This window comes from Motacilla alba, chromosome 3, assembly GCF_015832195.1.
Source record: "Motacilla alba alba isolate MOTALB_02 chromosome 3, Motacilla_alba_V1.0_pri, whole genome shotgun sequence".
In the NCBI taxonomy this organism is placed as follows: domain Eukaryota; kingdom Metazoa; phylum Chordata; class Aves; order Passeriformes; family Motacillidae; genus Motacilla; species Motacilla alba.
The window spans coordinates 36,465,680-36,490,601 of NC_052018.1; the positions used below are offsets into that span (position 1 = coordinate 36,465,680).

General features: G+C 36.1%; 1 protein-coding gene across 2 annotated transcripts in view; it reads right to left on the bottom strand.

Moving 5' to 3' along the window:
- The window catches only part of RNGTT (RNA guanylyltransferase and 5'-phosphatase), a 171,775-nt gene that overhangs the window by 128,877 nt on the left and 17,976 nt on the right, over window positions 1-24,922 (bottom strand). For both annotated transcript variants that reach the window (XM_038130525.1, XM_038130524.1), the window contains exons 6-9: window positions 22,971-23,220; window positions 17,318-17,427; window positions 16,453-16,554; window positions 411-546 (exon numbers count right to left, since the gene is read on the bottom strand). In XM_038130525.1, coding sequence (XP_037986453.1) covers window positions 411-546; window positions 16,453-16,554; window positions 17,318-17,427; window positions 22,971-23,220 — 598 coding nt within the window. The remainder of the gene's footprint in view (window positions 1-410; window positions 547-16,452; window positions 16,555-17,317; window positions 17,428-22,970; window positions 23,221-24,922) is intronic.

Genomic DNA, 24,922 nt, shown 5'->3' on the forward strand with positions numbered 1-24,922 from the left:
ACAAAAATGTATCAAAACATCATGAAAATTTTATCAAATTTTAGAAGTATTTCCATAAGCGGTATAAAATTGACCAAGTTTACCCTTTCAAAATATAAAGCTGTAGCAAGAGATAAGTTCTCCAATAATTTTTTAGATTTTCTTCAAGCATTTTCTCATATTCAGAGAACGTCATCTCAATACCTTCATTTATTTCAAAGACAAACAGCTCCCCCCAGAGCAGTCATCAGTCCTATTCTGTAGGTAAGTAATTTCTTACAAAATGCAACTCCCACATTCAGCCAGTGACTGAACTTATATTCCTCCTGAAATCCTATGATTCACTGATGCAGGCCTAAAAATTTGGCCATTTATGAACAAAAGCAAACAGCACTGAAATAGTAACAATAATTATACAGTATGCTCCTTACCCCGTCTAGAAGAGTGTTTGTTAGATGTGCGCGAAGATCTTTACGAAACGGAAATTCCAGGTTGGATACATGAAAAATGGAATTGTCTCTATCAATCATATAAACTTCATTCTTGCCATCAATCAGCATCATATACCTGCAAAGGCAGTGTTAAGATATTATAATTACAGGTATATCCTCAAAATCTCTATTATTTTGTTTTATATTAAGCGTTAAAAACAAGTAATCGTGACAGATATTATTTAAAAAACAATTTTAAAAGTACTTTTTTACATTTAAAAGTTTAAACCTGTAAACTAACCAAAGGGATATCGCAGACCATATGATGCTGTTCTCAGCAATAAAAAATGGGAGAAGGAGGAGGAAGGAGGGGACATTTGGATTTATGGTGTTTTTCTTCCCAAGTCACTGTTGTGCATCATGAAGCCTAGACTTCCTGGAAATGGCCAAACACATGCCTGCCAATGGGAACTAGTAAAAATTCCTTATTTTTCCTTATATTTATCTCAACCCCCTGATCTTTCTCACTTTCACCCTTCTGATTCTCTTCTCTATCCTGCTACAAGATGTGTGAGCTTAGTTGCTACAGGAATTAAACCAGGCCACATCTTAGATATTCCTTTCACATGGACAAACACTGCAGAATTGGGCTACAATTCTTCAACTGAGTCCATGTAACAGACCTCTTAAAGCCCACAGAGAATTTTCACGGGCATTCTGTATGGAAACAAAGGTTTTGTTAAGCATACCTCTCTGCGTGCCATCTTCCTTCATAACTAGATGATCTGGGTGGTCCCTTCCAATCCAAATCATTCTATGATCCTATGATTTCTATGATTCTGTATCTTACTTCAGAGAGATTCAGAGAAGCAGCATGTGCTGACTTTGAAGACAGAAAAAAATCTTGTCTCAAGACAGTGAATTTCTTTCATGTAAACCCATTTGTCTGGGTCTCATGGTAATCCACCTGTCTAACTTAGAATCTGAACAAGTCCTCTGCTTGAGAAAGACATTAAACTGATCCAGATATGTCTCATCTTGAAAGTTTTTTTTTGAGGTTTTTTTAGCTGAATGGCTGAAAACTCCTCTACTCTCTCAATTTAATAAACTATTGAAATAAAACTCTGAATGTGGTCCAAACAACAGAATTTATCAAAATTCTAATTACTACCAACATAAGACGGAAAAAATTTGGTCAAGGATGGACTGAAAAACAGAAGTGTTCTATGAGCAGCTAATAATTGAAAACGTGCAAGAAGCAAGAGATAAGCAAGGTTTTGGTGAAACTGAATTTATCAATTAATGAGGGATTTGAGCTGGTTGGTTGATTGAGGCCTTTTGTTTGCTTGTTTCACTCAAAAAGCTTAAGTTCATGTGCTTAATGTGAGGTTTAAAGTTTTATCCAGATGACACTACAAGCATTCATGGAGAAATCTTGTAGACTGCTGAACAGCACATTTCTGAATATTATTTCGATGTACCATGGCCATTTATATTTTAAGAAGTTAATTAAGGTATAAGGAGATAAGCACTTACACCAGAATAGAGAACACGCCTCTGGGCAACACCACAAAGGCAAAGAAAGAAGAGCAATGATTTCTCAAACACATTCACTAGAGACACAACACAGGAACTTAACTGTCACGCATAGCACTGCCCACTGTGCACACTACTTGCTATTACAGCTGTACATTTATTACTAATTACCTCTATTGTGTGAGCACCCAAAAGCTCCAATTAGTAACTGGGCCCCATTGTTTTAGATTCTCGGCAAGTACACAAGATGACATGGTCCTACATCAGATGGCTCAATCCGAATGTAAAACGAGACAAGTGAATAAAATAACAAAGGCAGGGCAGCAATAAGAGCAATAATATAACTGCTCATTCACCTCTGAAAACTATACATGGAAGTAGAGGATCATTTTTGAGCTACAAACATCATCTCTCAAAACTGTCAGTGCAATCTCTACAAACTCAGAAATTCTGACGAACAGAGGTGTCCATGCAGATTAATCTCACAAGCAGATAAAATATTTAGTCACAGAAATGGTAAAATCTAAAGTTTCATTAGAAGCTGCTTTTCATTCACTTCTGATCCTGAGGCAAGGCCTGTTATTAAATCTAACTGGGCAATATTATTAACATAATAATTCAGGAAATAGGATGAAAATTTCATTTGCAGAGTGACAGTTCTTGGAATTAGACAAACAGATCTCCAAATCACCTACCAGAGTATTAATAATTTTAATTTTTAAACTTTAAAAAGTCAACAATCAAATTAAGTTTTCTCTTCAGAAGTCAATAATTTTTAGCATACCCAAATAAAGGCAACTGTATCAACGGCAAACTGTATCATTTGCCTCCTCCTATATCCTGTATCATGCAGTCCACATCAGTTGGGCCCCAAACACAGGCTAAAATAATTATTTTATAAGGCTTCCATTTTCAGTTAAGTTTGTTTTGGTGGTCGTGGTAGGTTTTTGGTTTTTATACAATTTTGAAGCTGACATGAGTTACACTGAAAATCCTAAGTTAAAAACAGAGGTTTCTCCTTTATGTGGCTGTTCAGTATTTTTCATCATTAAATTTGAAAGTGCATTTCAGGAAGATATTACTTAATGCATAAAATAAGGTAAATTATTTGGTGTCCATCAATATATGGTCACTGCAATTAAGGAGCAAGAAGAGAACTGCATTTCCCAATCTCCAAGTCCAACACTGTACCCACTGGAACATGTGGCCTCTGCCCTCTTCTCCATGTTATTATGATTCACAAAACTGGATTTGAAAATACTCCCCCAACACAGTACCTTACTACACATGGTGTAGTGCTTGCCAAAATATATATTTACCACTAAATTGATTGCCTATGTATTCACAGAAGTTTTGCTTCCGACTTCAATTTTGTGATGTGCTTTATTTATGCTTAACTTTCTCTCAGCCAAAATGACAGCAACCATCTCAGCAATAAGCTTACATATGTTAATTTTGTGCTTTATAGGAGTTTTAAAACCTTAGGAATAACACAAAAATACAACACGGCTTCCTCAAATATTAAGATCCTATCTTCTGAGCTTGAGTTCAACACACAAGTAATTTTCTGAAAAAAAATCTACAAGTAGCAAATGGATTAGAAATATTGTTTCAAAGGAAGCTTAAAAATTCAGCTCCTCTAGGAGCTTTCTTTGCCCTGCAGTATTTCTTTAGACAGGCTGTATCAAAGAAGATTATTCATTTTGACACAGTGCTGCCATCGCTGCTTTTTTTTCATTTTCCTTTTTAAATATGCCTGTGTCTGTATTATCACATTAAAGAATGCAAAATAGAAGAAATTCCATCATCAACTCTAAGCACGAAATACACAGCAGCTCTCCATTCCGAAGGGAGTTCATTATACAGCCTGGAATTCAGTCTTGTGCAAGTGCTGCCCTCCCACACAAATAAGCATTACCCAAATCTGAATAGCAATTAGCATCTCTTATAGGCTCACTGACGCAGAGGTGACAACGAAATCCTGCTACAGATATGATTTTCAATTTCTTAATTTCCTTTTATGATTGGCAACACTTCAAAACCACGAGCATGTCACCACTCTGTAGATGGATCAACTAAGATGAGGCCAAGTCACACAAGTGCTTTACTCTGGACCCTGCCACTCCCTCTTGGCATAAAAGCACCAACTTCTGGCCAGATGCATCAAACACTGAGGAAAAGGCCAAGAGAATGAAAATTAAGGACTGCCCTTTATCCACTGACAGTAGGAGATCATCTATCTGTGTCACTAAGCTGCTGCAGTTGCATGTCCCGACCCGAATCCAGACTGCGCTGGATTCAGAGTAAGTTTAAATTGGAAGAGTTTGAAGCTGGCCTGTGGCACATGGAGCAAAAGACCCTAAATCCCGATAAATGGGGAAGGCTCAGCTTGCTTTCTTCTATGAATTGCTGCTGGCAATGGTTACTGCTTTAAAAGACGTCTCCTCAAGGATGACAAAGCCTGGAAACAGGGACACTAACACAGGAACTTACAAGAAGACTTATAATATTATTTTCAATGTATAAACAAAAGGAAACAATGTCTTTTTAATCAGCACACTGACAGTTCTATCACAAACCACCTTATCCAGAGATGTACAAATGTTGTCATTTGCATGAGTACACAGCATACCAGCCAGCAAGAGACACTGCTTTCTACATGCAGAAGCTGCTGTATTATCTATGAATTATGTATGCAACAGTCCAGATTCCAAATAATTTTTAAGACCTTTGGACAGTTAGTCTGCTCTGTGTATACCAACACTTTGTATTTCTCTCGCTTATTTCTAGATTAAAGTATGCCATCAACAGTCTCCACAGCATTTTAAACCAAAAAATCCCTTAGATTGTGACTGACAGTCATTTCCAATTAACAGCCTCCAGCTCCAATATTTCTCATTCATAACCTTGCATTTTCTACTACTAAATATCCTTCCAATTTTATTATTCTGCTCCTCAGTGAATTCAGTGGCTGATCTCCCTCATTTGTTTATCAGAACATACTAGGATTCTGTTTCAAAATACTAAATGATACAACAAAATTAATATTCAGGATGAATATTAATTTTCTTTCAAAACCATCCACTGCCATTTTCTTTCAAAACCATCCACTGCCATTTTCTTTCAAAACCATCCACTGCCATTTTCTTTCAATCTATTCTTTACCTGTCTTAGAATTCTAGCAATCTTCTTAGCCTCATTTTCTCTAATAAACAGCAATTTTGTCAAAGTCCAGAAGCATGAGATATACCAGTCTTTCTGGGTCAAAACTGCAATTTTTCCCTTATACGAGCTCCTACCAAAATGACTGAACTCAGAGGAAATCCCATTCCTCATCTATACTGCAGACTGTGTTCCTCAGTCACAATAATTCTGAGTAATTCTATTAACTACTGCCCTTAGGGCAACCAAATCTGTCATTTAATAAAGAGAAAACTTGCATTTTTTATCTATTTTTAACCTCTCATTACAATCATAATGATTTAAATGTAAAGCAAAGCCTTAGCACGACTGATCCAAACTTAGCTTCTAAAATCAAGACCGTTTTTTTTCCCCTCAGTATTAAAATACTGTTACTAGGCTCTTGTTTAGTACATAAATGTATCTTGTATACCTCTTACTACACTCAGAAGCACCTGCATTTGTCACATGTTAAAATGCTCCACCGATTACCCACCCACATAAGAGGGCAGGATTCAGCTTCTGGTTAACTATCACAATTGTAAGGTGTCTCCATGGGGTGAAATGACCAGTTTCCTGTGCTTCAGAACTGTCTTGGTTAAACTCTTATTATGGAGGTCAAGACACTGAGCTTGCATTAGATGTTCAAGTGTGCTCATCGTGACAACTCTGATCAGGTATCTGCAGCAGGTCAGGTTCAGCAGTAACCCAGAAGTTTTCTTTAACAATCCTGTAGTGATTTTTTAAAAAATCTGAACTCTGTAACAATTTTTTAATCCTTCAGTTATTAGGAAAATAAAATGTTATTCCTCATATTTTATCTTGCATTTTTCCTAAACAAAATGAATGGTTTCCTATATTTATGTTACAATCAAGAAAGTTGTCCTAGTTCATCTGCTACAGCAACATCTAATTTCATGAGAAGTCAAAAGGTTTCCAACAACCAGCCTCATGTTCTGAATCATTAGTTCAAGATACCACTGCCCTGACTCAATGCTAATACAGAAAAAAAAACAACTTTCTTCTCTTATTGATCACCTCATATATCACAATGGAAAGGCTATGCTTGATTTTTATATTCATAGCATCATTTCAGGTGGAAAAGAATTTTAGGATAATTGAGTCCAAATGTAAGCCTAACACTGCCAAGTCCACCACAAAACCATGTCCCAAAGTGTCACATCTACATGTCTTCTAAATACCTCCAGGCATTGATGAATTGATCTTCACCAATCATCCTGCTTATTTGAGAACAAAGAATTTCATTTCCACAAGATTTGTTAGGTGGTATTCCAAATAATGAGGTAACCTTGTCAAGTCACCACTCTAAGTTAAGAGATACCACACAGCTTATACAGCTTTTCAGTCTCCGTAATTTTTACTATTCATCAGTCTCCTCCAGTTACCACACTCAGCATCAAAATCTTATTCTTGCCTGCTACCACTCTCCTTTAAACTCTGAATGCAAGTTTCCCTTTTCATTTGTTTCCCTTGACAATGCAAGGTCCAGAGCAGTTATTTTGTGACTGTTATGGCGCTGAACATCATCAAAAGTGAGCGGATCCACAGATGATATTCACTACAGAAACATTCAACGTGCCCAAAAACTACAGCAACAAACACTGCAAGTTTTGATACCCAAAGGGTACCACAGCCAGAAGGAGAGGAGATGTGACCACACTTCCCCACCTTACCAGGCTCTAAATTAACTGTCAGCTGGAAAAGCTCATATAGCAGCTACTTTTTAGGGTTCAGTGAGAGTACAGAACAGCAGCTGCAGCCTGCTGTTCTGTGCAAGCAAACAAACAAAACAAATCAGTAAACAAATAAATAGATCAAATAACAAACAGGGTAGTGAAAAATATAGAAATAATGCTGCATGATTATACAACTTTTTGGTATCCTCTCACCTGGGGAAGTTTTTAAATAAAGAAGACAACGGCAACACTAAGGACCATGGAAAAACGTAGAAGAATTGTGGAAACTACTATAATTTCTCCTAATGAAGTATTGCACTTGAGACTGAGCTCGAACTTTAGCTTTTCCTGTACTATAAATCAAAGATAAAGATGCTTTAATTAATTTAATTTAACAGATGGCAAATTCAAAACCAGTGTAAAACTACATTTTCTATCTAAAGTACTATTAGACTGTGAAACTGCTGGTAAAATGAAGAATTTAGCTAGGTTAAAAAAGCCTATCCAGTTACAGTGCTTTTCTTGTCTGTCTTCCAGGGTTTTAATTAAGTCAGAGTGCAGTGGGGGTTTTGTTTCTTTATTTTTAGAAGGATATTAAACCTTACGGGTTAAATTTAAAGTAGTCTTGTAATCATTATTTGACTTACAACAAAGGGTAAATTAAACTACAACTACTAAATATTGAGGAGCTCTTATAGTGCATTATGATGTGATTTGTCTGATGTAAAACAAAAGAATTGTTAACAAGCTAGAAGAGATATTATCCAGTAGCTACCTGTATACGAGCAGATTAATTTTAAATATTAGATTATCTTTGTTTCACCCAAATTTTAATGATGCTAAGTGCATTTCTCAATTACTGATAGGAACACTGCTGAAAAACACCTGCATGGTATAATGTTCGGATTACTTTTTTTTAAAGCTACAAGATTAATGGAACAAGCTATATCTCGAGCTTGACAGAACTCCTGAATTGTTTCATAATTTTTGTTGCTGTTGTTGTTGTTATTATTTTCATTATTTATTGCAGATAGATTTTCAAGTTTGCTTGATCTTCTTTTGCTCCATACCTCTCCACAAACCTTTGTCTGAAAATATTTTGGAGGTTTAAGGCAAAATTCATGGCAGAAGCAACAGGCTAAAATAATATATATAAGAAAGAATAACAAATTAATTTAGCATTAGATGACAAGTAGTTACACTGCTTCTTGCCCAAGCAAGTGAACCATAATGTCTTTCATGGAGGGCAGTAACAGAGCAGTCACAAAAAGAATAACACAGCTTTGAAAAAGTAGATCCCCTTAACTTGGAACTGATTTATGCCAGAGCGTATTCTGGGTCAATTCCACCTGCATCACTGGCACAAGCCACAGCAGGAACACAACTGCCATTTGTGTTCACAGAACAGATCAGCTGCAAGAGAAAGGGATGCCCTAGATATCTGTACTGTTCAACTTCACAAACTGAATGTCATTCTTCTCTGACTGAACATAAGCTGTTACGCTTCGTGGATGTGTCTGTAATCCCCCCCTCCAGGAGAACCAGCAGCACAGAATGTACTGTTCCACTAAAAGTGGTCTGGGAGAAAGGAAAATAAATAAATAAGCCAGTAATCACTGATACTGGTTGCTTGAAAAGCAGATATACATGCAGGCACACCCTTTATCTGGATCTCATTAGAACATTTTAGGACCACAGTTGAATACTCTAAGATTAGTATTCGTAGCACAAGCTACATAATAAGTTAATGCATTTTAATGCATTAACTATTTATAAATAAACAAAAGAGCTTGCTTATAAGACAATCTGTCCAAATACTCAAATAGTTACATATGAATAATCAGTTAGGTAGCATTTTTCGAAGAGCCCAGAATTGTGTCCATAAAACTTTGTGTGTTGTCAAGAGACTTCAGAACTGTGAAGTATCAAGCCTGCTTTTCCACAGAATAGACTTCCTGTATAGTATCTCATCAGAACTGCTCCTTAAACACTCAAGGAAGGGACACAAAGCCCTTCTTTCAGAGTCTTGACAGTGTTGTGAGCATATATAAATGAGAAACCACAACCTAGAGTAAGAATGCTTTCCTTGGCCTTTCAAGCCAATTTAGATCCACATGAGGGATAACGGGTTCTGTCACACCTATTTATTCATTCCTCTACATTGACTCAATGACTGTAAAACGAATATTTCAGGAGGTGAAGAAGCAACAAAGTGATATGGATGTGCCTTAGTAATAAATACATAAATACACCATCACCAGCCCCCCACAAAAAAAAAAAAAAAAAAGACAAAAAAACCCAAAAAACAAACACAAAACCAGACCTATTTTTATATCCAATGGCTCCATATATTAGTCCGACAGTTTATGACATTCTATGCTGCCTCGTTTGACTTACAGTCTCCCAGTCAAGAGAGACCTCTCCTGGTTCAAAATTAATAGTTAAACAAAATGAATGAGATATCTGATCATAGCCACAAGTCTGGCTACGAAAACCCGACAGCTCCTTTTCTGTTGCCAAAGTCTGCTAGCCAAACACGCCCTCATTGCCTGTACAGTAGGGAAAACAGGGGAAAAGGACAATATGGCAAGAGGGAGAGATAATGAGGCCATCTTCTACCAGACCTTCCTTGCCCTGCACTAGAATAGCTTTACCTAGAGACTGGGGACATGCTAAACAAACCAGAAGTACCTTTAATCCAAACTCAATTTACAAAAGTTTTATTTTACACTCTCACATGAAAACTCAAGCAACTATACAATATTTATGGGTTCTAATGCTGTGGAGAACAGGCAAGTAATAGTCCTATAATCCTAAATTTACTGGCCAATACAACTGTACAGGACAATTATTAAGGTGCAGAATGAGCAACAACTCATCGTTCCTGAATCCCCAACTCTCTAAAGTCAAAACACATCATTCCTGCCTCCCCATCCCATCTCCTCTTCCTCTCCTACCTAAATGCAAAAAATAGAACCATGAATGAGGCATTTGCTTTTTAGAAAATTAAGAGGAATGCTGTAGAGTGCTTAACATCTATGAATTGCTCCTTTCAGCCATCATTAGAAAGACACTCTGTACATTTTAATCCTGAACCATTTATGTGATCTTTATATACTTTTGCAGAGCTTCTGACATTATGTTATCATCACACACTTCAAAATGAAACTGCAGGTTCCTAACAACTACTAGTACTGCAGTTTATAACAGCTATTTATTTAGAGCTTTTAGTCTTGACTGGAAGGGAGTAAAAGCTTTACTGCAACCATTTCAATAACTTTCACAACTTTAGTATCCAAACAAAATATATACTATCTCCGCTTAGATATATTATTCCAAGTAAAGTCAGTGAAATAAATTCCACATGGATTGCAGCCTCATTCTCAACGAAAATTCTTCCATCTACAAAGGCAGATGTACAGAACTAGTTTAAAATGAGTGAGCTTGTTTTCCTCTAAAGAATTGTTAAAATAATTATGAAGAAGGACCAAAAAGGACAATGGCATGTAAACAAAAACTGCAATTTTTCCCCAATGACCTTAAAAACTTATAAAAACTTATAAAAACACAGTGTGGAGATTGGAAGACTGGACTAAGAACAGCCACTTTAAAGTAAGTTTTTTTAAACTAAGGTTCCAAATCTCTTCTTTAAGTGTCACCCCATTTTGCCAATTTCATACAAATAATAATAGAAAAACCCTTACAACTACTTCTTTGAGACATTCAATGAAAATAATACAAATGTCTGAAGAACGGCTGTCCTATACACACAAGTGACATGTAATTACCAGCTGAGGTTTTGCCCATTGCTGATAGTTATATAAGCACAATTGAATCAAGCCCATTTAACTTGGAATCAAATAACTTGGGTTAAGCCCAGTCATTCACAAAACCTGTCACTCCTACAGAAAAATCCATTTGGTCCTGAAAAGTCTATTCAGCACATGCCCAACCGTGGAATATTTCCATCCTTTAAAATTTCCCACCACTGAAACATGTCATAGCCACAGAGAAAGGAATACCAGCTAATGGTGCAAAACTGATTAATATTTAAGTCTATTTCTTCAGATAAGTGGGGAGAGGGAGAAGGAAAAGGAAGGTGTGGTTTAAAAGCAGCCAGATGATTCTTGTGTGGGTTCTTCACCCTATCCTATGATTGGGAGGCCAACATTCCTTCCTTACTCAAAGACCACAAACATGTATTAACCCTAAACATGACTCAATGACAAGACACTCAAAACACAATTTATAATAGTTCACCTTCTCAGCAGCAACCTGGGTCAGAAGGCAAGGTGCCCAGCGAGAGAGTATTCATACCTTGAAAAACATTACTTTACTCATAAATGCTTTGTTGTGATTAACAGCCCTTAACTTCCCTGCTACCACCATTTCTGAAGATGGCTGAAAATCTCAACACCCTACATTTTTGTCCCCCTCCTATAAATTAGGGAAGAATGCACTATCAATTTTGCAAACCTCTATTTCAGGAACATTCCACTACTAGGAAGAAAATTTCACATCCATGACAATCTGAAAATTCATCTATGGCCTCTTTCTCATTTCCAATAGCCTCCTTCAAGTTCAGCTCCACATTAATATCTTCGCTCCCAGGAGCCAAGCTTTCCATTGCAAACCCAGGACACTCCACATCTGCTTTCATGACAATCTGGTCTCTTGTTCTTAATAATGAGTTCTCAAGTGTATAGATTTGGGATTTAATTGGATTAGTACTACTCTCCAATCTTCTCTGTCCTTCTTCATTCACATTATTATCCCAACTTTTTCTCCTCTCTCTGAGAGATAATAGTTTTTCCATGAACCCATTCAAGTATCTTTTCCTTAAGCCTTTACAGACAGGCAACCATTTTGCTTCCTTGCCACCTAATTTTGGGCCTGTACCTTTTACCTCCTAATTTCTAAAACAAACAAACATTTGTGTCTCAATTTTTTCCTTCTTTTTTTTTTCCTTTTTTTTTTTTTTTTTTTTTTTTTTTTTGAAGAGTTGTTCCTTAGCAGTGATTATTTTTTCACAATTTTCTCTGGACCAGATGACTTTTGGATAACTTCTCATATTAGGAATTTGCAATTTCACAGTTATGCATGTGATCTTCATCTCATCTTGTAAGGGATCAAAGAGTAGGGAAAGAAAAATTATTGAGCCATGGAAATCAGAGAGAAGCTTCAACCTTGTTTTCATGATATTTATAGAAAAGTTATCTTAAAATATACTGAATAGATTTCCTTCAAGTAAGGGTCACAAATATCTTTCTGAAAAGGCTGGAACTGCCAAAAAAAAAGAAATTTTCTTCAATTTCTACAAAAAGCTGAACTAAAAAAAAAAACTAGGAAGCTATCACAAGTTTGACAACATAGCAACTAAATCAAAATAATGATATTCTCTATATATAGATATATTGATTAATTAATTGATACATTCAAGATAAATCAAACTTATTTGATTAGTAAACAATCAAAAAATGCCCATCAGTTTTATCATACAATTAAGCGTACATTTACTATTTTTATTTTGTATTAAGATAACAAACTTAATTACTTAGGCAACAAGCCTTTCTTTAAATGTAAATGTAATTTGCTAATCATGAAAGAAAAAACAGCTTCACAGATGTACCTAACTATTTTGTTATAAACATGTTGGACAATTAGCAGCAATTCTCAGAGCTGTTTTATTCTGCATCTACTTATTCACATTTAGATATCTTCAAGCCATCAAATTTGCATGAACATTTTTCAAATTTAATAGCATTTGGCTAGAACTACCTGTTCTGCATTTTGTAAAATAGCTGCCTTAACATAATTGTACAGCCACAGTATTATGATCATATTTATTATTTTTCACTAAAACTGCATGTGTACAGATGTGAAAAATAAAAAAGCTATTCACAGAAATGTAGGGAAATAACCTACTCCCCTTAATAGGTTCCATTTAGTGCAGGTCACATTTTACCACTGTAAAACCTAGTCCTTGTTGATTGTATTGATTTGAATTATTCCACAGCCATTTTTAAGCTTTTTATTATTCTTAGTGGTGGCAGTCTTTCCTTCAGAACTGGTGTCTCATTACTTCACCCCGCCTGAACAGTCAGCTCCACTCATTAGAACAAGCATCTGCTACAAACAGTATTAATGAGATCCATATGAAGGGATACAACAAGCCATTACCCACCTGGGCTAATCATTTTACAGTACAAAGCTGAGAATGCAGAGTCACCCAGCAATGCCTTGAACATGCTGTTACAATTACCTTACTCAGACAGTAACTACTATTTTAGAACAGGGCACTGCAAAATTGGATAAATTTGTAAAGATGCATCTACTTGGTAGCTACTGTTAACATACAACATATATTTCATCTCAACAAAGCCAAAAGGCATTATTTTACTTGTGGGAAATTTGTCCTTTGGCTTACGAATAGATTAGCATTAAAATTATTTATAAGACACCAATAGTTTGACTACTGTTCCAATAAATATAGAGAATTTACACCAAAGCAGTCAGAATCACTGCAGAACTCAGTGACTTTTATTTAAATAACAATAATTTAAAACAATATGATTTTAGAGGTGGTTTTCTTCCAAACAGCATGAGTTTGCATATAGCATTTACATACAACCAAGTAGCTGGTACAAAGGAAATATTTCACCAAAAAGTGCCAGTGCTAAATGAGCTTCACACATCTTTAAATTTAAGGTTCATTTCTCTGAACCCAAGATACAAATACACACGTCTTTATACACTGGCATTTACAAACAGGAGGGGAGAAGTATTTGTTCACACTGCGTTTTTCCCTTTGGGACAAACATGCTCCAGAAGGAATGCCGAAGCAGACCCAGGAGGTGTGCCCTGCTAACGCTTATGCAACAAGGGCCCTGGAAATCCGGCACAGAAAAAGCAAGACCACAGTGAAGGCTCAAACTCTTCAAACCACAACAGACTAGGCTAAGCAAGGCTAAGTTAAAAGATTTTGAACTCAGAACTCCAAGAGAATGAAGGAGGATGAGTTTTACCCAAACCAAACTCACACACTTACAAAAATATGTAAGATGCTACTCCAGTAAATCCTACAAGATATTTTACAGAATCACTATCAAATAACTAATTTAACAAATCAATTTCACATTGTTATTTGAGAAATAATGCCCTTTTATATGGGGAAATACTTTCTCTTTTCATAAAATTATGGATAGAAAAATACAACAATCCTAAGAAACCAAAACAACTTGCACACTTGTACCACTGGAAAAAAACCCCAAACAATGGGGAAAGGGGAAAAAAAAAACCAACCACAAAAAACCAAAACCAACAGCTCTTAAAATAGAGGACGAGAGGTTCAGCTCCAACTGCAATCTCGAATTAGCAAATGCTATTGAAGAAAAGTAAAAGTACTTGGTGAAGTTACTGACACTGCATATCAGTTAAAAGAATGTATAAAAAAATGCTTCAGTCATGAAACCTCTAGGAAAAACTACTGCTGAAGAAATCAATTACAGGTAGTTAACAAATAGTTAACTAGACATTAGTTAACAATAATTAACAATAATTAAATAGATATTAAAGAAGTTTGGCTAAATTGAGCAAATGTTGTTATTTTAACTAAAATAAAACTGTTTTATCTCAGTAAGAAAGTATAACAGAAAGTTATTAGTTATGCATCTGCTTTTCTTTAAGTCCAACAAGGTTGACAAAAGAGCAGTGCTTTTTAAACAAAGAGAGAGAACAAAAGCAACAAAAGAAAAAAAGCATGCAAGCCTAATAATATTCTAATAGGCAAGGTCTAGACTGATGCATCTAAACCACTTTTAACAGAACAGCTTCAAAGATATTTGATGACAGGGGTTCCATCTCCAGATAATGGAAGCAGGGGATCCATAAATGGGTCTCCACTAACTGATGTCTTAATATTAAATTCAAGAAGGTCACGCCTGTCAACACAAGCATTCAGAATAACTAATGAAAATCTGTTTAATTGCATGTGGAGTCTGGATCACTGGAGAACAACTAAATAATTAGAAGAATGTACAATGTAAAAATTATCACAATTTTTCATTGTTGATTAGGATACATACCATGCAAAGTGTCTAAATATCCAAATAATAGCTCAGGTTTTCATCTTTAATCTCTCTTTCATATTACTTAAGGTGAATTTCATTAACACTGGATCTCTGTAGATCCATTTTCTTCTCTGAATATACCTATCAGTTTGTGTACCTTCATAATCTATTACCAGTTATTATGTTTTGAAAAAAATTAAAAGAGTTATTTAGTTCCTTCAGTTTTGTTTTTCCTCCGTTCTGTTTTCCCACCATTCTAAAACTAAGAGGATAGAATGTTCAAAATACTGAAAATGTCAACAAAAAATTATATGTACACTTCAATTTCTTTCATAAAACGCAGCCTTCCAGGTACACTACTATGTTCTGTGTAATTGCTTTAGTACTCAGAACGTGGCCATCCCAGCTACACATTTGAGTAAGAAAATGAGAATATTACATTAAGACATCAGTTTTCCAAATTAATAACACAGGATATGACAAAGACTCTTCAGGTCAGTTTAAGCTGGCTGACTTCATTTGTTCAGGGTCAGCAGCTTTGGAATGCCCTATGCCCTGTACTGCTCTGAGAATATGCCTTGACCTCCCAATACCCCATTGTTCTAACTTTCCACCCTGAGAACACCTGCACTGCAATATCCAAGCGCTTGTGCATACAGCCAGTGTTAGTAAAACAATTATTCCCACACATTTCTTAATGCTAGGACTCCATAGTGACTGCAAGCTTACTTTGACTTTTCACACCATGTGCAGACCAAGCTAATAAACCCTTGAAGCATGAACTCCACAGAGGAGAGACACTTGAAGGGTCAGGGGGTTTTTTGTACAAGACAGCTTAGTTCTGGCTGAATTGTGGTGAATCCTGACTGACTCTATGTGGAGCCACTTGGCAATTCTCATAAGATGTCCAATTCCCCATATTCTTCAGGATTTTCATTATCTAGGATATTCTATTATTAAAGATAACAAACCTAGCAAAATAAAGAACTCAGGAAAAACTTTATAATATGTCCAATAAGTCAAATTAGGTTGTAGTTTGTTATTAAACAAAAGGCACCCCTGCAATGGATGTTAGAGAACTGGTGAGGGAAGATAAAATTATTGAGTCTTTAGCTGACAAGAACTACGTGTTTGAACAAAGGATCACAGGATGAATTTAAAAAAGACCCCTACAAAATTTCTGATACTACCCAGCTTCTGAAGGATCAATTTAGAAGTTTTGATTTTGCTTATAAATGAAGTCTTCACCTTAGCAGACTCTCACTGCTATGTAATATTGTTCTAAGACCTTGGTGGCAAGTCGTGGCTGACAGACAGGCAAGGGTTATGGAGAATAAGGGTATCTGACTCTAACAGTCAGTGTGTAAAACAGCTGCTAGAAAGAAACTTGGCCACTAACTTCAGCAAATGTTGGGTACCAAGACAGAATAAAAATTAATCTCTGGAGCCAGTTTTGTTGCTGTGCTTTGTCCTTTGTACAAGCAAATCCACTTTCCTGACAAAATACGAACCATCTACCGAATTTACTGTGTTTTGCTTTTTCATTTAAAATGAACTTACCGGGTGCCGTCTGCTTTCCAGCTAACTTTGTATGGCTTCTGCTCCAAAAATTTAATATTTTGCTTGTCCATGGAAACAGGCTGTGCTCCAGGGAATCCAGTCCTAATAAAAAGAACCGTGTTTATTAATGGTTCTGCAATAAATAGTCACACAAGTAAATACATTTTTCACATCAGACTCAAGTCACACCTCGTACCAGGCTTGCTGCAAGGTTAACTCTGAGTTAGAACGTCTTCTCCAATAAAGTATTTTGCAATAAAAGTCAAAAGCCTATCTCATAAGAACAAAGTTATTTGCTTATGACAAAACCCTAAATTATGTGGAACTTCAAAGTGTTAGCTTTGCAGAAAGAGACGTTTAAATTAAAAATTACAGGCCCGATAAGCCTCAACAAGTTAGGAAGCAGTGTGGAACACCAACTCTGGAATGGAAAAGTCCAGAATCATAGACACTAAAACCAACATTTTCATTAGGATTGGACACAAATCCAAGTTGGCTATAAAAATGAGTATTATACCTCTATACTTAAGTGTAATAGCAATGGTATAAATAAATCTACTGCTTGAGAAACAACTAAGCTTTACACAAATATCTGGATTAGGCTACATCTGGAATTTGAACGACAACATTTTGTTATCTCAATGGAAAAGTAAGTCTAGAATCTTGTTTCTTAACATCAAAAACTGATCATTCCATTCCATAGTACAGTGCAAGACTTTCATTGCCAAGTGCGTTTGAGGCTTTTTTTTAATAAACAATCCATGGTCACCTTTTTCCTCATTTTCACAATGAGCAGTTTCATTCTGCAAAATACAATACTTATTTCTAGATAGTATAAATAAGTAAGTTCTAATTATTCTCATACCCTTCCCATCCACAGAACTGCTGACATTTTTGCTGTATTCCTCCTAATTTTGGTTGCGTTGTCACCTGGGTCACACATTTAACTGTTATTCCTTCCAAGAAAATTGCACCCTAAAAAAAAAAAGAAAAAAACAAAAAACTTTAGTATTAAAGCCCTCATAAAATCAAATTAGAATATGTCAATACAGGATTAAGACTGTTTTCACAACCCTCTAGAGCAATACTAGCTTAGACATTCCTTAAGGATTTACCCCCAAATGTCAAGATACATTAGCTGAGCTTTGCCAGGAAACTCACAGGTGAGCAATATTATAAACCCAGGAACTAAATGAGTTATTAATGAGGAAAAAATATAATTTAAAGGAAGGGATAGCTAGTACTTAGATGCTTACACTACTTAGCTAATACTCTCAAGAATGTTGATCTAGGACAAACTTAACAAAAGAGAAAAATATAAACAGCAGATTTGTAACAAAATATTTGTGTAAATATATTTTTATATTTTTTCTTAATCTAAACTAGTTTATTAGAGTGGAGCTGCTATCCTGAAAACCCCAGGAAAGTCTACGTAGAGATCAAAAAAACCAATCTGGAAATAAAACTACAAAATTAAAGATTTCTATGGAGATTTCAAACTAACCAGACTTAATTCAACAGAATTTCAAATAAATTTTCAATGCACACAAAGAAGATCAAACCATGACTATTCACCTGTTGAACTCTGCACGTGAAGATACAAGTATCTCATATCTGCTCTCTAAAACACTTGAAACTAGCTTTAACAAATCCAGAAAGGAGTAGTATTTTTCTCCTCTGCGTTTCCACATGCTGTGGTACTCATCTGTTACATGCTTGAGCAAGTCTAGGAACTAATTTGGCAAAAATAACATCAAAAATTGGTAATAATTTTCTGCCAAAACAGTATCCTAAACTAGCTTACCATAGGATAACTCAGTACTAGTGACAGCACAAGGGAAGCAAAAGGGAAAGCAGGGAAAAGCAGGACCAGTTTTCAGTACAGCCTGCAGTTAGTTAAGATTGTGATTTGGTGATGTGACTGAGCCATTCTCAGAACAGAACATCCTAAAGAAATATACTGGTTCATAACCTTAACTGCCTTGAGCTCCACAGACTTCCTGTGTGTCACTCACCCCATACAATTTACATGGGCACCAGGCGGTGCAACAGCACGCAGGGGAGTGGGCGAGAGAGGCAGACAGCTACTCGTGCCCGGCCAGCACATTGTCTGCATTCTGATAAGTGGTGAAGAGCACCAGGAAACAAAGGAAGATGGTTCTGCCTTGCTTCTGTGAATAATGGCAGAGTGGAATGCCAGAACGACTGCTAGGATTGAATTAACAGGCAGGGAATGGGAAAGATTTTCCAGAAAAGAAAAAGTAATAAACACAAAATTCGTACTTGAAAGTATTTCTTGCAGATTATCTGCTTCAAGTATAATCACTAAGGCACAGCACTATGAAAACAATGTGAGTCATTTGGGTATTCATGCTTGGCTAACTTAGCACTTCAGGTTTTGTGAGGACATTCCTTGGATAAGGTGCTAAAACTGAGCCAGACCCATGTAGTTTTCACTCTACTGTTCAACTACCAATGCCTTTGGAAACAGGACACTGGAGACCATGGTGCAGAGACTCCAGAAAATTCCAGCCACCAGGTTTGAGCACATTGACTCCTCAGCACTGATCCTAAACCAAAAGGTATAAGCCCTAAAGGATCCAGAAACTACATGCACTGGTATCTACACTGTGCACAACCTTCACACCATCTGTACTAATCAACCTTGCCCCACTTGCCATGAATTTCTCCACCCATCACTTCAGCTGAAGGAGAAGTGGCAATGTGGATCATCTTGTGTTGGTTCATCCTAAACACCATCTGGAGGAATGGGTGAGTGGGAACAGCCCCAAACACACACCTTCCTGACCCTAGAAGCTATCACCAGGCCTTGGTGAGAGCTGTCTTCAGCTACTCAACCTTGACTGTATGCCAGTATGTTCAGCGACTGCCTCCCAGAAGACAAATAACATTCCAAAACATGTCAGGAAGAGATATCTTCTAAAATGAAGGAAGTGAGAGACAGAGAGTTACACTTACCAGCTTAGGTTTAATACCTAGAAACACAGGACCAAATCACAGGACCAAATCAACTGCCTCTTGGCATGTACAAGCAAAACAGAAAACAAAATCATACTGACTGTCACTGAGTAGCAAAGGTGTTCCACTAAACATTTGGTTTTCATAATGAAACAGGCTTCACAGAATTAGCATTGCATGCATTTGCCTTGGTTTGTCTTTTGTTTGCTTATCTTGTCCTCATCGAGGAACTCAGAAAACATGGGGTAGATGTAACTTCCATAAACCAGAAGTGTAACCTGTTTCAAAACCAGGTTCAGAGGAGTTAGTGTTTCATTAACAAAATGGAAGAATCTGCAGGGTCTGGTTTAGGCATAAGATAATCAATTTATTTCCACTAAACTTCCTATTAGCGTTCTTATTTTTGTGACATCTCTGACTTTAGTAACAGGGATATAGACTGGGATGGTAGTTTAAGATTCAGTGTTATCCTTCATTTTAAAAATGGGCTGGAAATAACACTGTGCAATTCAGCATAAACAAAGTTCTACACTTAATAATGGATAAGAAATTATACAAACACACACTGGTAGATAATTAGAGAAAATACATGGAAGCAGCAAGAGACCAAAAGCTGAATTAGTATTGTTCTGCCTTGTGAAAGGCAATTATGTTGAGATATATAAACAGAAGTATTAGCCTTAAGACATGTGAAATTAATTTTTCCCTATTAAGCCTTACTAAGATGGCCTCAACTAGAGGCTTGCATTCAATTACAGGCACCACAGCATCAGGAAAACATGAGTCAACATGACAGAAGACAAAGAATAACAAGAAAGGTCAGCAGCACAAAAAAAAAATAGACTACAAGGAAAAAGTGAGCTAATAAGCATTTAACATGGAGAAGGAAATGATACCCATATTCAAGCACATAAAATGGTGCTGCCAAATAGAAAAATAGTATTTTTCCCATACCCTTCAAGATGTCCACAGGCAGAAAAATAAGCGCAAGGGTTAAATTTTGCAAAAGAGAGTTGGTTAGGTAGAAAAACCCCAAGTCACTAATATTTAGACTAATTGTACTGTGATAGTTAACTAACAAATACTATCCTCATTACATCAAATCAGTTTAATTGCTTCCTTCTGTCTTACAGATGACCACAAGACACCTGCACTCAGCATCATGAAGAAAATCATCAACAGCCACCATCTCTTCCAGATTAAGATGTCACCATTCATTTCAGAAGCACTGCATCTGATGCCCCATAAAATGCAACTTACTTGGGACTAGATGAGACAACATTCCTTAATAAACAGTAAAATTTCCATTTGACCCATGAAAGGTTTGTAGGCTCAGAATTACAACTTTTTGTCTGATTTGCAAAATGAAATATTTTTTTCCTGAAGTGAGATTCTAAGAGTCAGTTAATAATGTTGTTTTGATGTTACAATCAATACTGCATGCACTGACAAAGTCAAAACTTGTTTGGATTTCCTGTGTGACACCTCAGACTGCAACAAGCAGATTTCCTGGTACCTGTCAACTTCCTTCAGGTAATGACAAAGGAAACTGTAATGGCTTTATGTTCTAATGATTCCTACACATTCTGTAGTGTATGAAAGAAAGGCTGTCAAGATGTTTTGACATCAAAATAGGGAAGTTTTAATGAAAAATGCTGCAATAAAGTTCCTCATATCAGAGTTTCCGAAATGGACAGCATATTAACTTCATTTCACAGGCTAACTAGCACTTGTTTCTGACTTTTCATTGTCCTAGCAAGATGCCTGGGAGCTCTCCTCCTCTACTACTAAACTTTTCTTCCATCTCCACAAAGATTTGGGTCAAAATGAGAAAAATTCAGAACATTGCTATCACTACAGCAGCCTCTAGTTTTACACTGCTTACCCCTAGGCTTTAGGAAAGAGATGAATTATAAATGTGGAAACATCTGCTGCAGGAAACCAACATAATACTGAAAATGTAGCCCTTTAGACAGTAAAATAAGAATATCTGAGCAAGAGGTATTTACCTGATACTCACTCCCCCTGTAGACCGTATATTTACAAGGAATCACAAATATCCATCTCTACTGAGTTAAGAAGCAGTCCCATCTGCCAGCCAAGAACCATGGTAAAGAATTCTGCCCGTTCCTCCTCTTCATGTCAAAGAATGTTCCTTCAGAGCTGCAAAACTGAATTATACGAATATGCATATTAACTAGATGATTCTTTCACAAATTCTCTAACTCATAATTAACTTTTAGTTATTAATATGCTTATTCGTATAATTTAGCTTCCAGCTTTCAACAAAACTATGGTGGCAGACAAGAAAAAGCCAGAGAAGCCAATATCATTCCTGTTAAATAGACCAGTTGAGTTTTACATTTGATGGAAAGAGGCTGTCATTGTAATTCATCGTAACACCTCAGTTCCTAATGCATCAGAAGGCACATCAAAAAAACCTTAAGGTTCCAGCCCACCCCAAAACATTTAGACATCAATGTTTTACTGCAAGGCTAATTGAGGAAGTGGTGATATCCCATTAATATACTTTTACTATGTCTTTACAATGTGGGAAATTTTTTATTCCAGATGAGGGATAATTTGAAAGCTTTCAAAGTTCATCTTGCTTCCTCAGACTGGATTTTGTATTCCTGTCAGGTTAACATTTTCCATACTCCACCTGTAAACCTTGTTGACCAGCTGCAGAAACAACAAAATGGTTTTTTGCAGCCTATTTCAACGTGAGGATTTCCAAGTCTTCATAAACAAACACACCTCAGCACACAAGTAAAATAATTCAGTATTATAAAAAAAAAAAAACAATTCTTGCACTCAGCAATAGTCTAGCCTACTTTATTTGCAAATAAAAAAGTGAGTCAGGAATTTGAAGATAACTGAGTCATTAGACTTCAGATGATACAAATATATTGTTTGTACTTGAGTATTAGTTCCATATCATGGTAACTACAGTAACTCATTTCATCAGAATTATGCACATGTATGTCAGAAATCACAGTAAGTGATCTGCTGTATTTCTTACAAAGCTAAAACAGCTTTAAACACATTATGATCTCAAAGCTGCCTTGGGTTTTTTAAGCTCATATTGCTTTTTGCTAATCCAATTTTCAATCCCACAAAATTTTCCAAAGAAAGACTATTTACCAAAATGAGCACTGAATTTTAGAAATTCTGAATTTCATCCACATGACTACAAAAAACAAGAGCTGTTTCTATACAACTCTAATAACATTTCATCTCCAAAGGCAGACTGAATAACTAAAAATACTATCTCAAAAAATTGTTATGTTAGAAAATTTTTAAGTCATTTTTACAGCTGGAATATTTGAGGTGTTGAATATTAAAGTTCACAGTTCACATAGGAAATACAAAAAAGTTTACAATGTATCTACAACTTTTTCCAGTTACAGACAATGCTTCCAGTCCCCATTTGCAAGAGCAATGACACTTGTGTAGCATGTACAATGAGGTAACTGATGGGTACGAGGCTATGAAATTATGTTTAGCAATTTGAATATTAAATTCCAAATCAAAATTACCAGTTTTAGGCGTTCTTTTCTCCTCTTGCCAAAGGAAGAGCTTGATGATCCAGGTTCTGATTCTGGGCCTCCAGTTTTACCATTATCATCATCCTCCTCTTCATCTTCATCAAAACACCATTCTGGAAGCTCTGGTGGTGCTGGTGCATCATCTTCATCCCCATAACGACGAAATAGTTCCTTCAAATAGTCACCTTTATAAATACCTGGAGGTCTGGCCTGAGCAAAAGTAGCCACAGCAGCCTCAATACTGTAAAAAAAAAAAGAAAATCACTATGGATGCTTAATTTACATGTCTTACTTATATCATGCTTTACCAAACATAAGAGTTATTGAGACTGAGAATCAATACAAATTCTGAAGTGGTAATTGCAAAAACATTCTTTATATCTGAAAGTACATGCTTAGATCAGTCAGGTAGCAGTTGCTCTTGCACAAGATTCTGTACAGCTTTGTAGGCACTGCAAATGTTCTCAAGTAACTGCAGCTGCTTTGAGTCCTTATTGCAGCTCCTAGTGGTCTGCTGATCACTGTTTTATCACAGATAGAACTTTTTTTTTGCTACAGAGAAGCAATGGGTGACATGCAAGTAAATACCTGAGGACTGCACAAACACAAAAGAAGACCAAAGAAGCATATCAACAAGCTTACTGAAGAAAAATGCAAATGTTTAAATTCAAATATGGTTACATTTTTCTCCACTAAGAATTGTCTTTCCTCTCATTAGAGGTTTTGCCATCATACTGGGAAAAACCACCCTAACCTTTCCTAATTACTTCTCTTTCCATAAGTTTCTCATAAAAGGACTGTGGTTCAGTAGCCTTTTACTATGCACCTAATACTTAATCTTGCTCAAATAAATTGCAAGCTGGACCACAAAAAACTTAGAAACCAAAACTAACAGTCATGCATCTTTACCAGCCAAGGGGAATACTCTCCAAAACATAAAACAGTCATGCATCTTTACCAGCCAAGGGGAATACTCTCCAAAACATACAACAGTGAGCACACAAGGATTTTATTGTCACCATTTTCATAGACCCCGTGAAAATGTTTAACTAAAAACACTGGATATAATTCTGTCTTCCATTTATCATGGCTGTGAAGAGCAGTAAGGCTCTAAGAATCAACATTTTAAAATCTTACTATATGGGGAAAGGAGAAACCACAAAAATAGAAAGATGTCCTTGTTAGGCTTCTTGAGAAGCATGTGTCTTAAAACTGGAAGAAAAGCATATACTAGACCCTGTTAATTTTTTTTCAGATATTTAATTCAAAATGCTTTTTTCTTTGTGTCTGATCTTTACAGTATGGAATGGAGCCTGAAAACTTTAAGAGGTAAATTTTTCAGAATAGACAAAAGTAGTGTCTAAGAATCAGTAAGGTTGATTCATTCCTCTGATCTTTGTAAGAGGAGGAAACATGACATTCTCCAGAGTGACACTATCACACAGTATCACTTCAAAAATGACAGTTCAAGAGTCTGAGTTACTTAGGACCTTTCTGCCCCATTCTGTTTTCTAAGACTCCTAATTTCTTACTCACAAAACAGTTTTTAATTTGCTATCTTTCTTAAATTGTTTCACATCTTCTGTAATGAATGCCACTGAAAGGACAAAACAAACAAAAAGTTATGGGATCTGAAAAATGCTCAATTTTTTTTTTCTGATGATATTAGAAGAACTCTATAATCTTCTAGAATAGATGGCAATGAAAGCCAAAAGAGGTGGCACAGATCTCAAATACAGAGCGAGCCCTAGCTGAAAAAAAAACAATTTTCCAGGTTCTAGAAACACAGCAGTCTTTGGGAAAAATGAGTTGTTGAAAAGAGAATCAAGTAAGGTTTCTGACCTTACCAGTCAGAAAGCTGAAGAGCTTTCAGGCCTTTCTCTAAACTAACTATAAAATATATCACACACTGTACACAATACAGCAGCAACACTCCTACATCA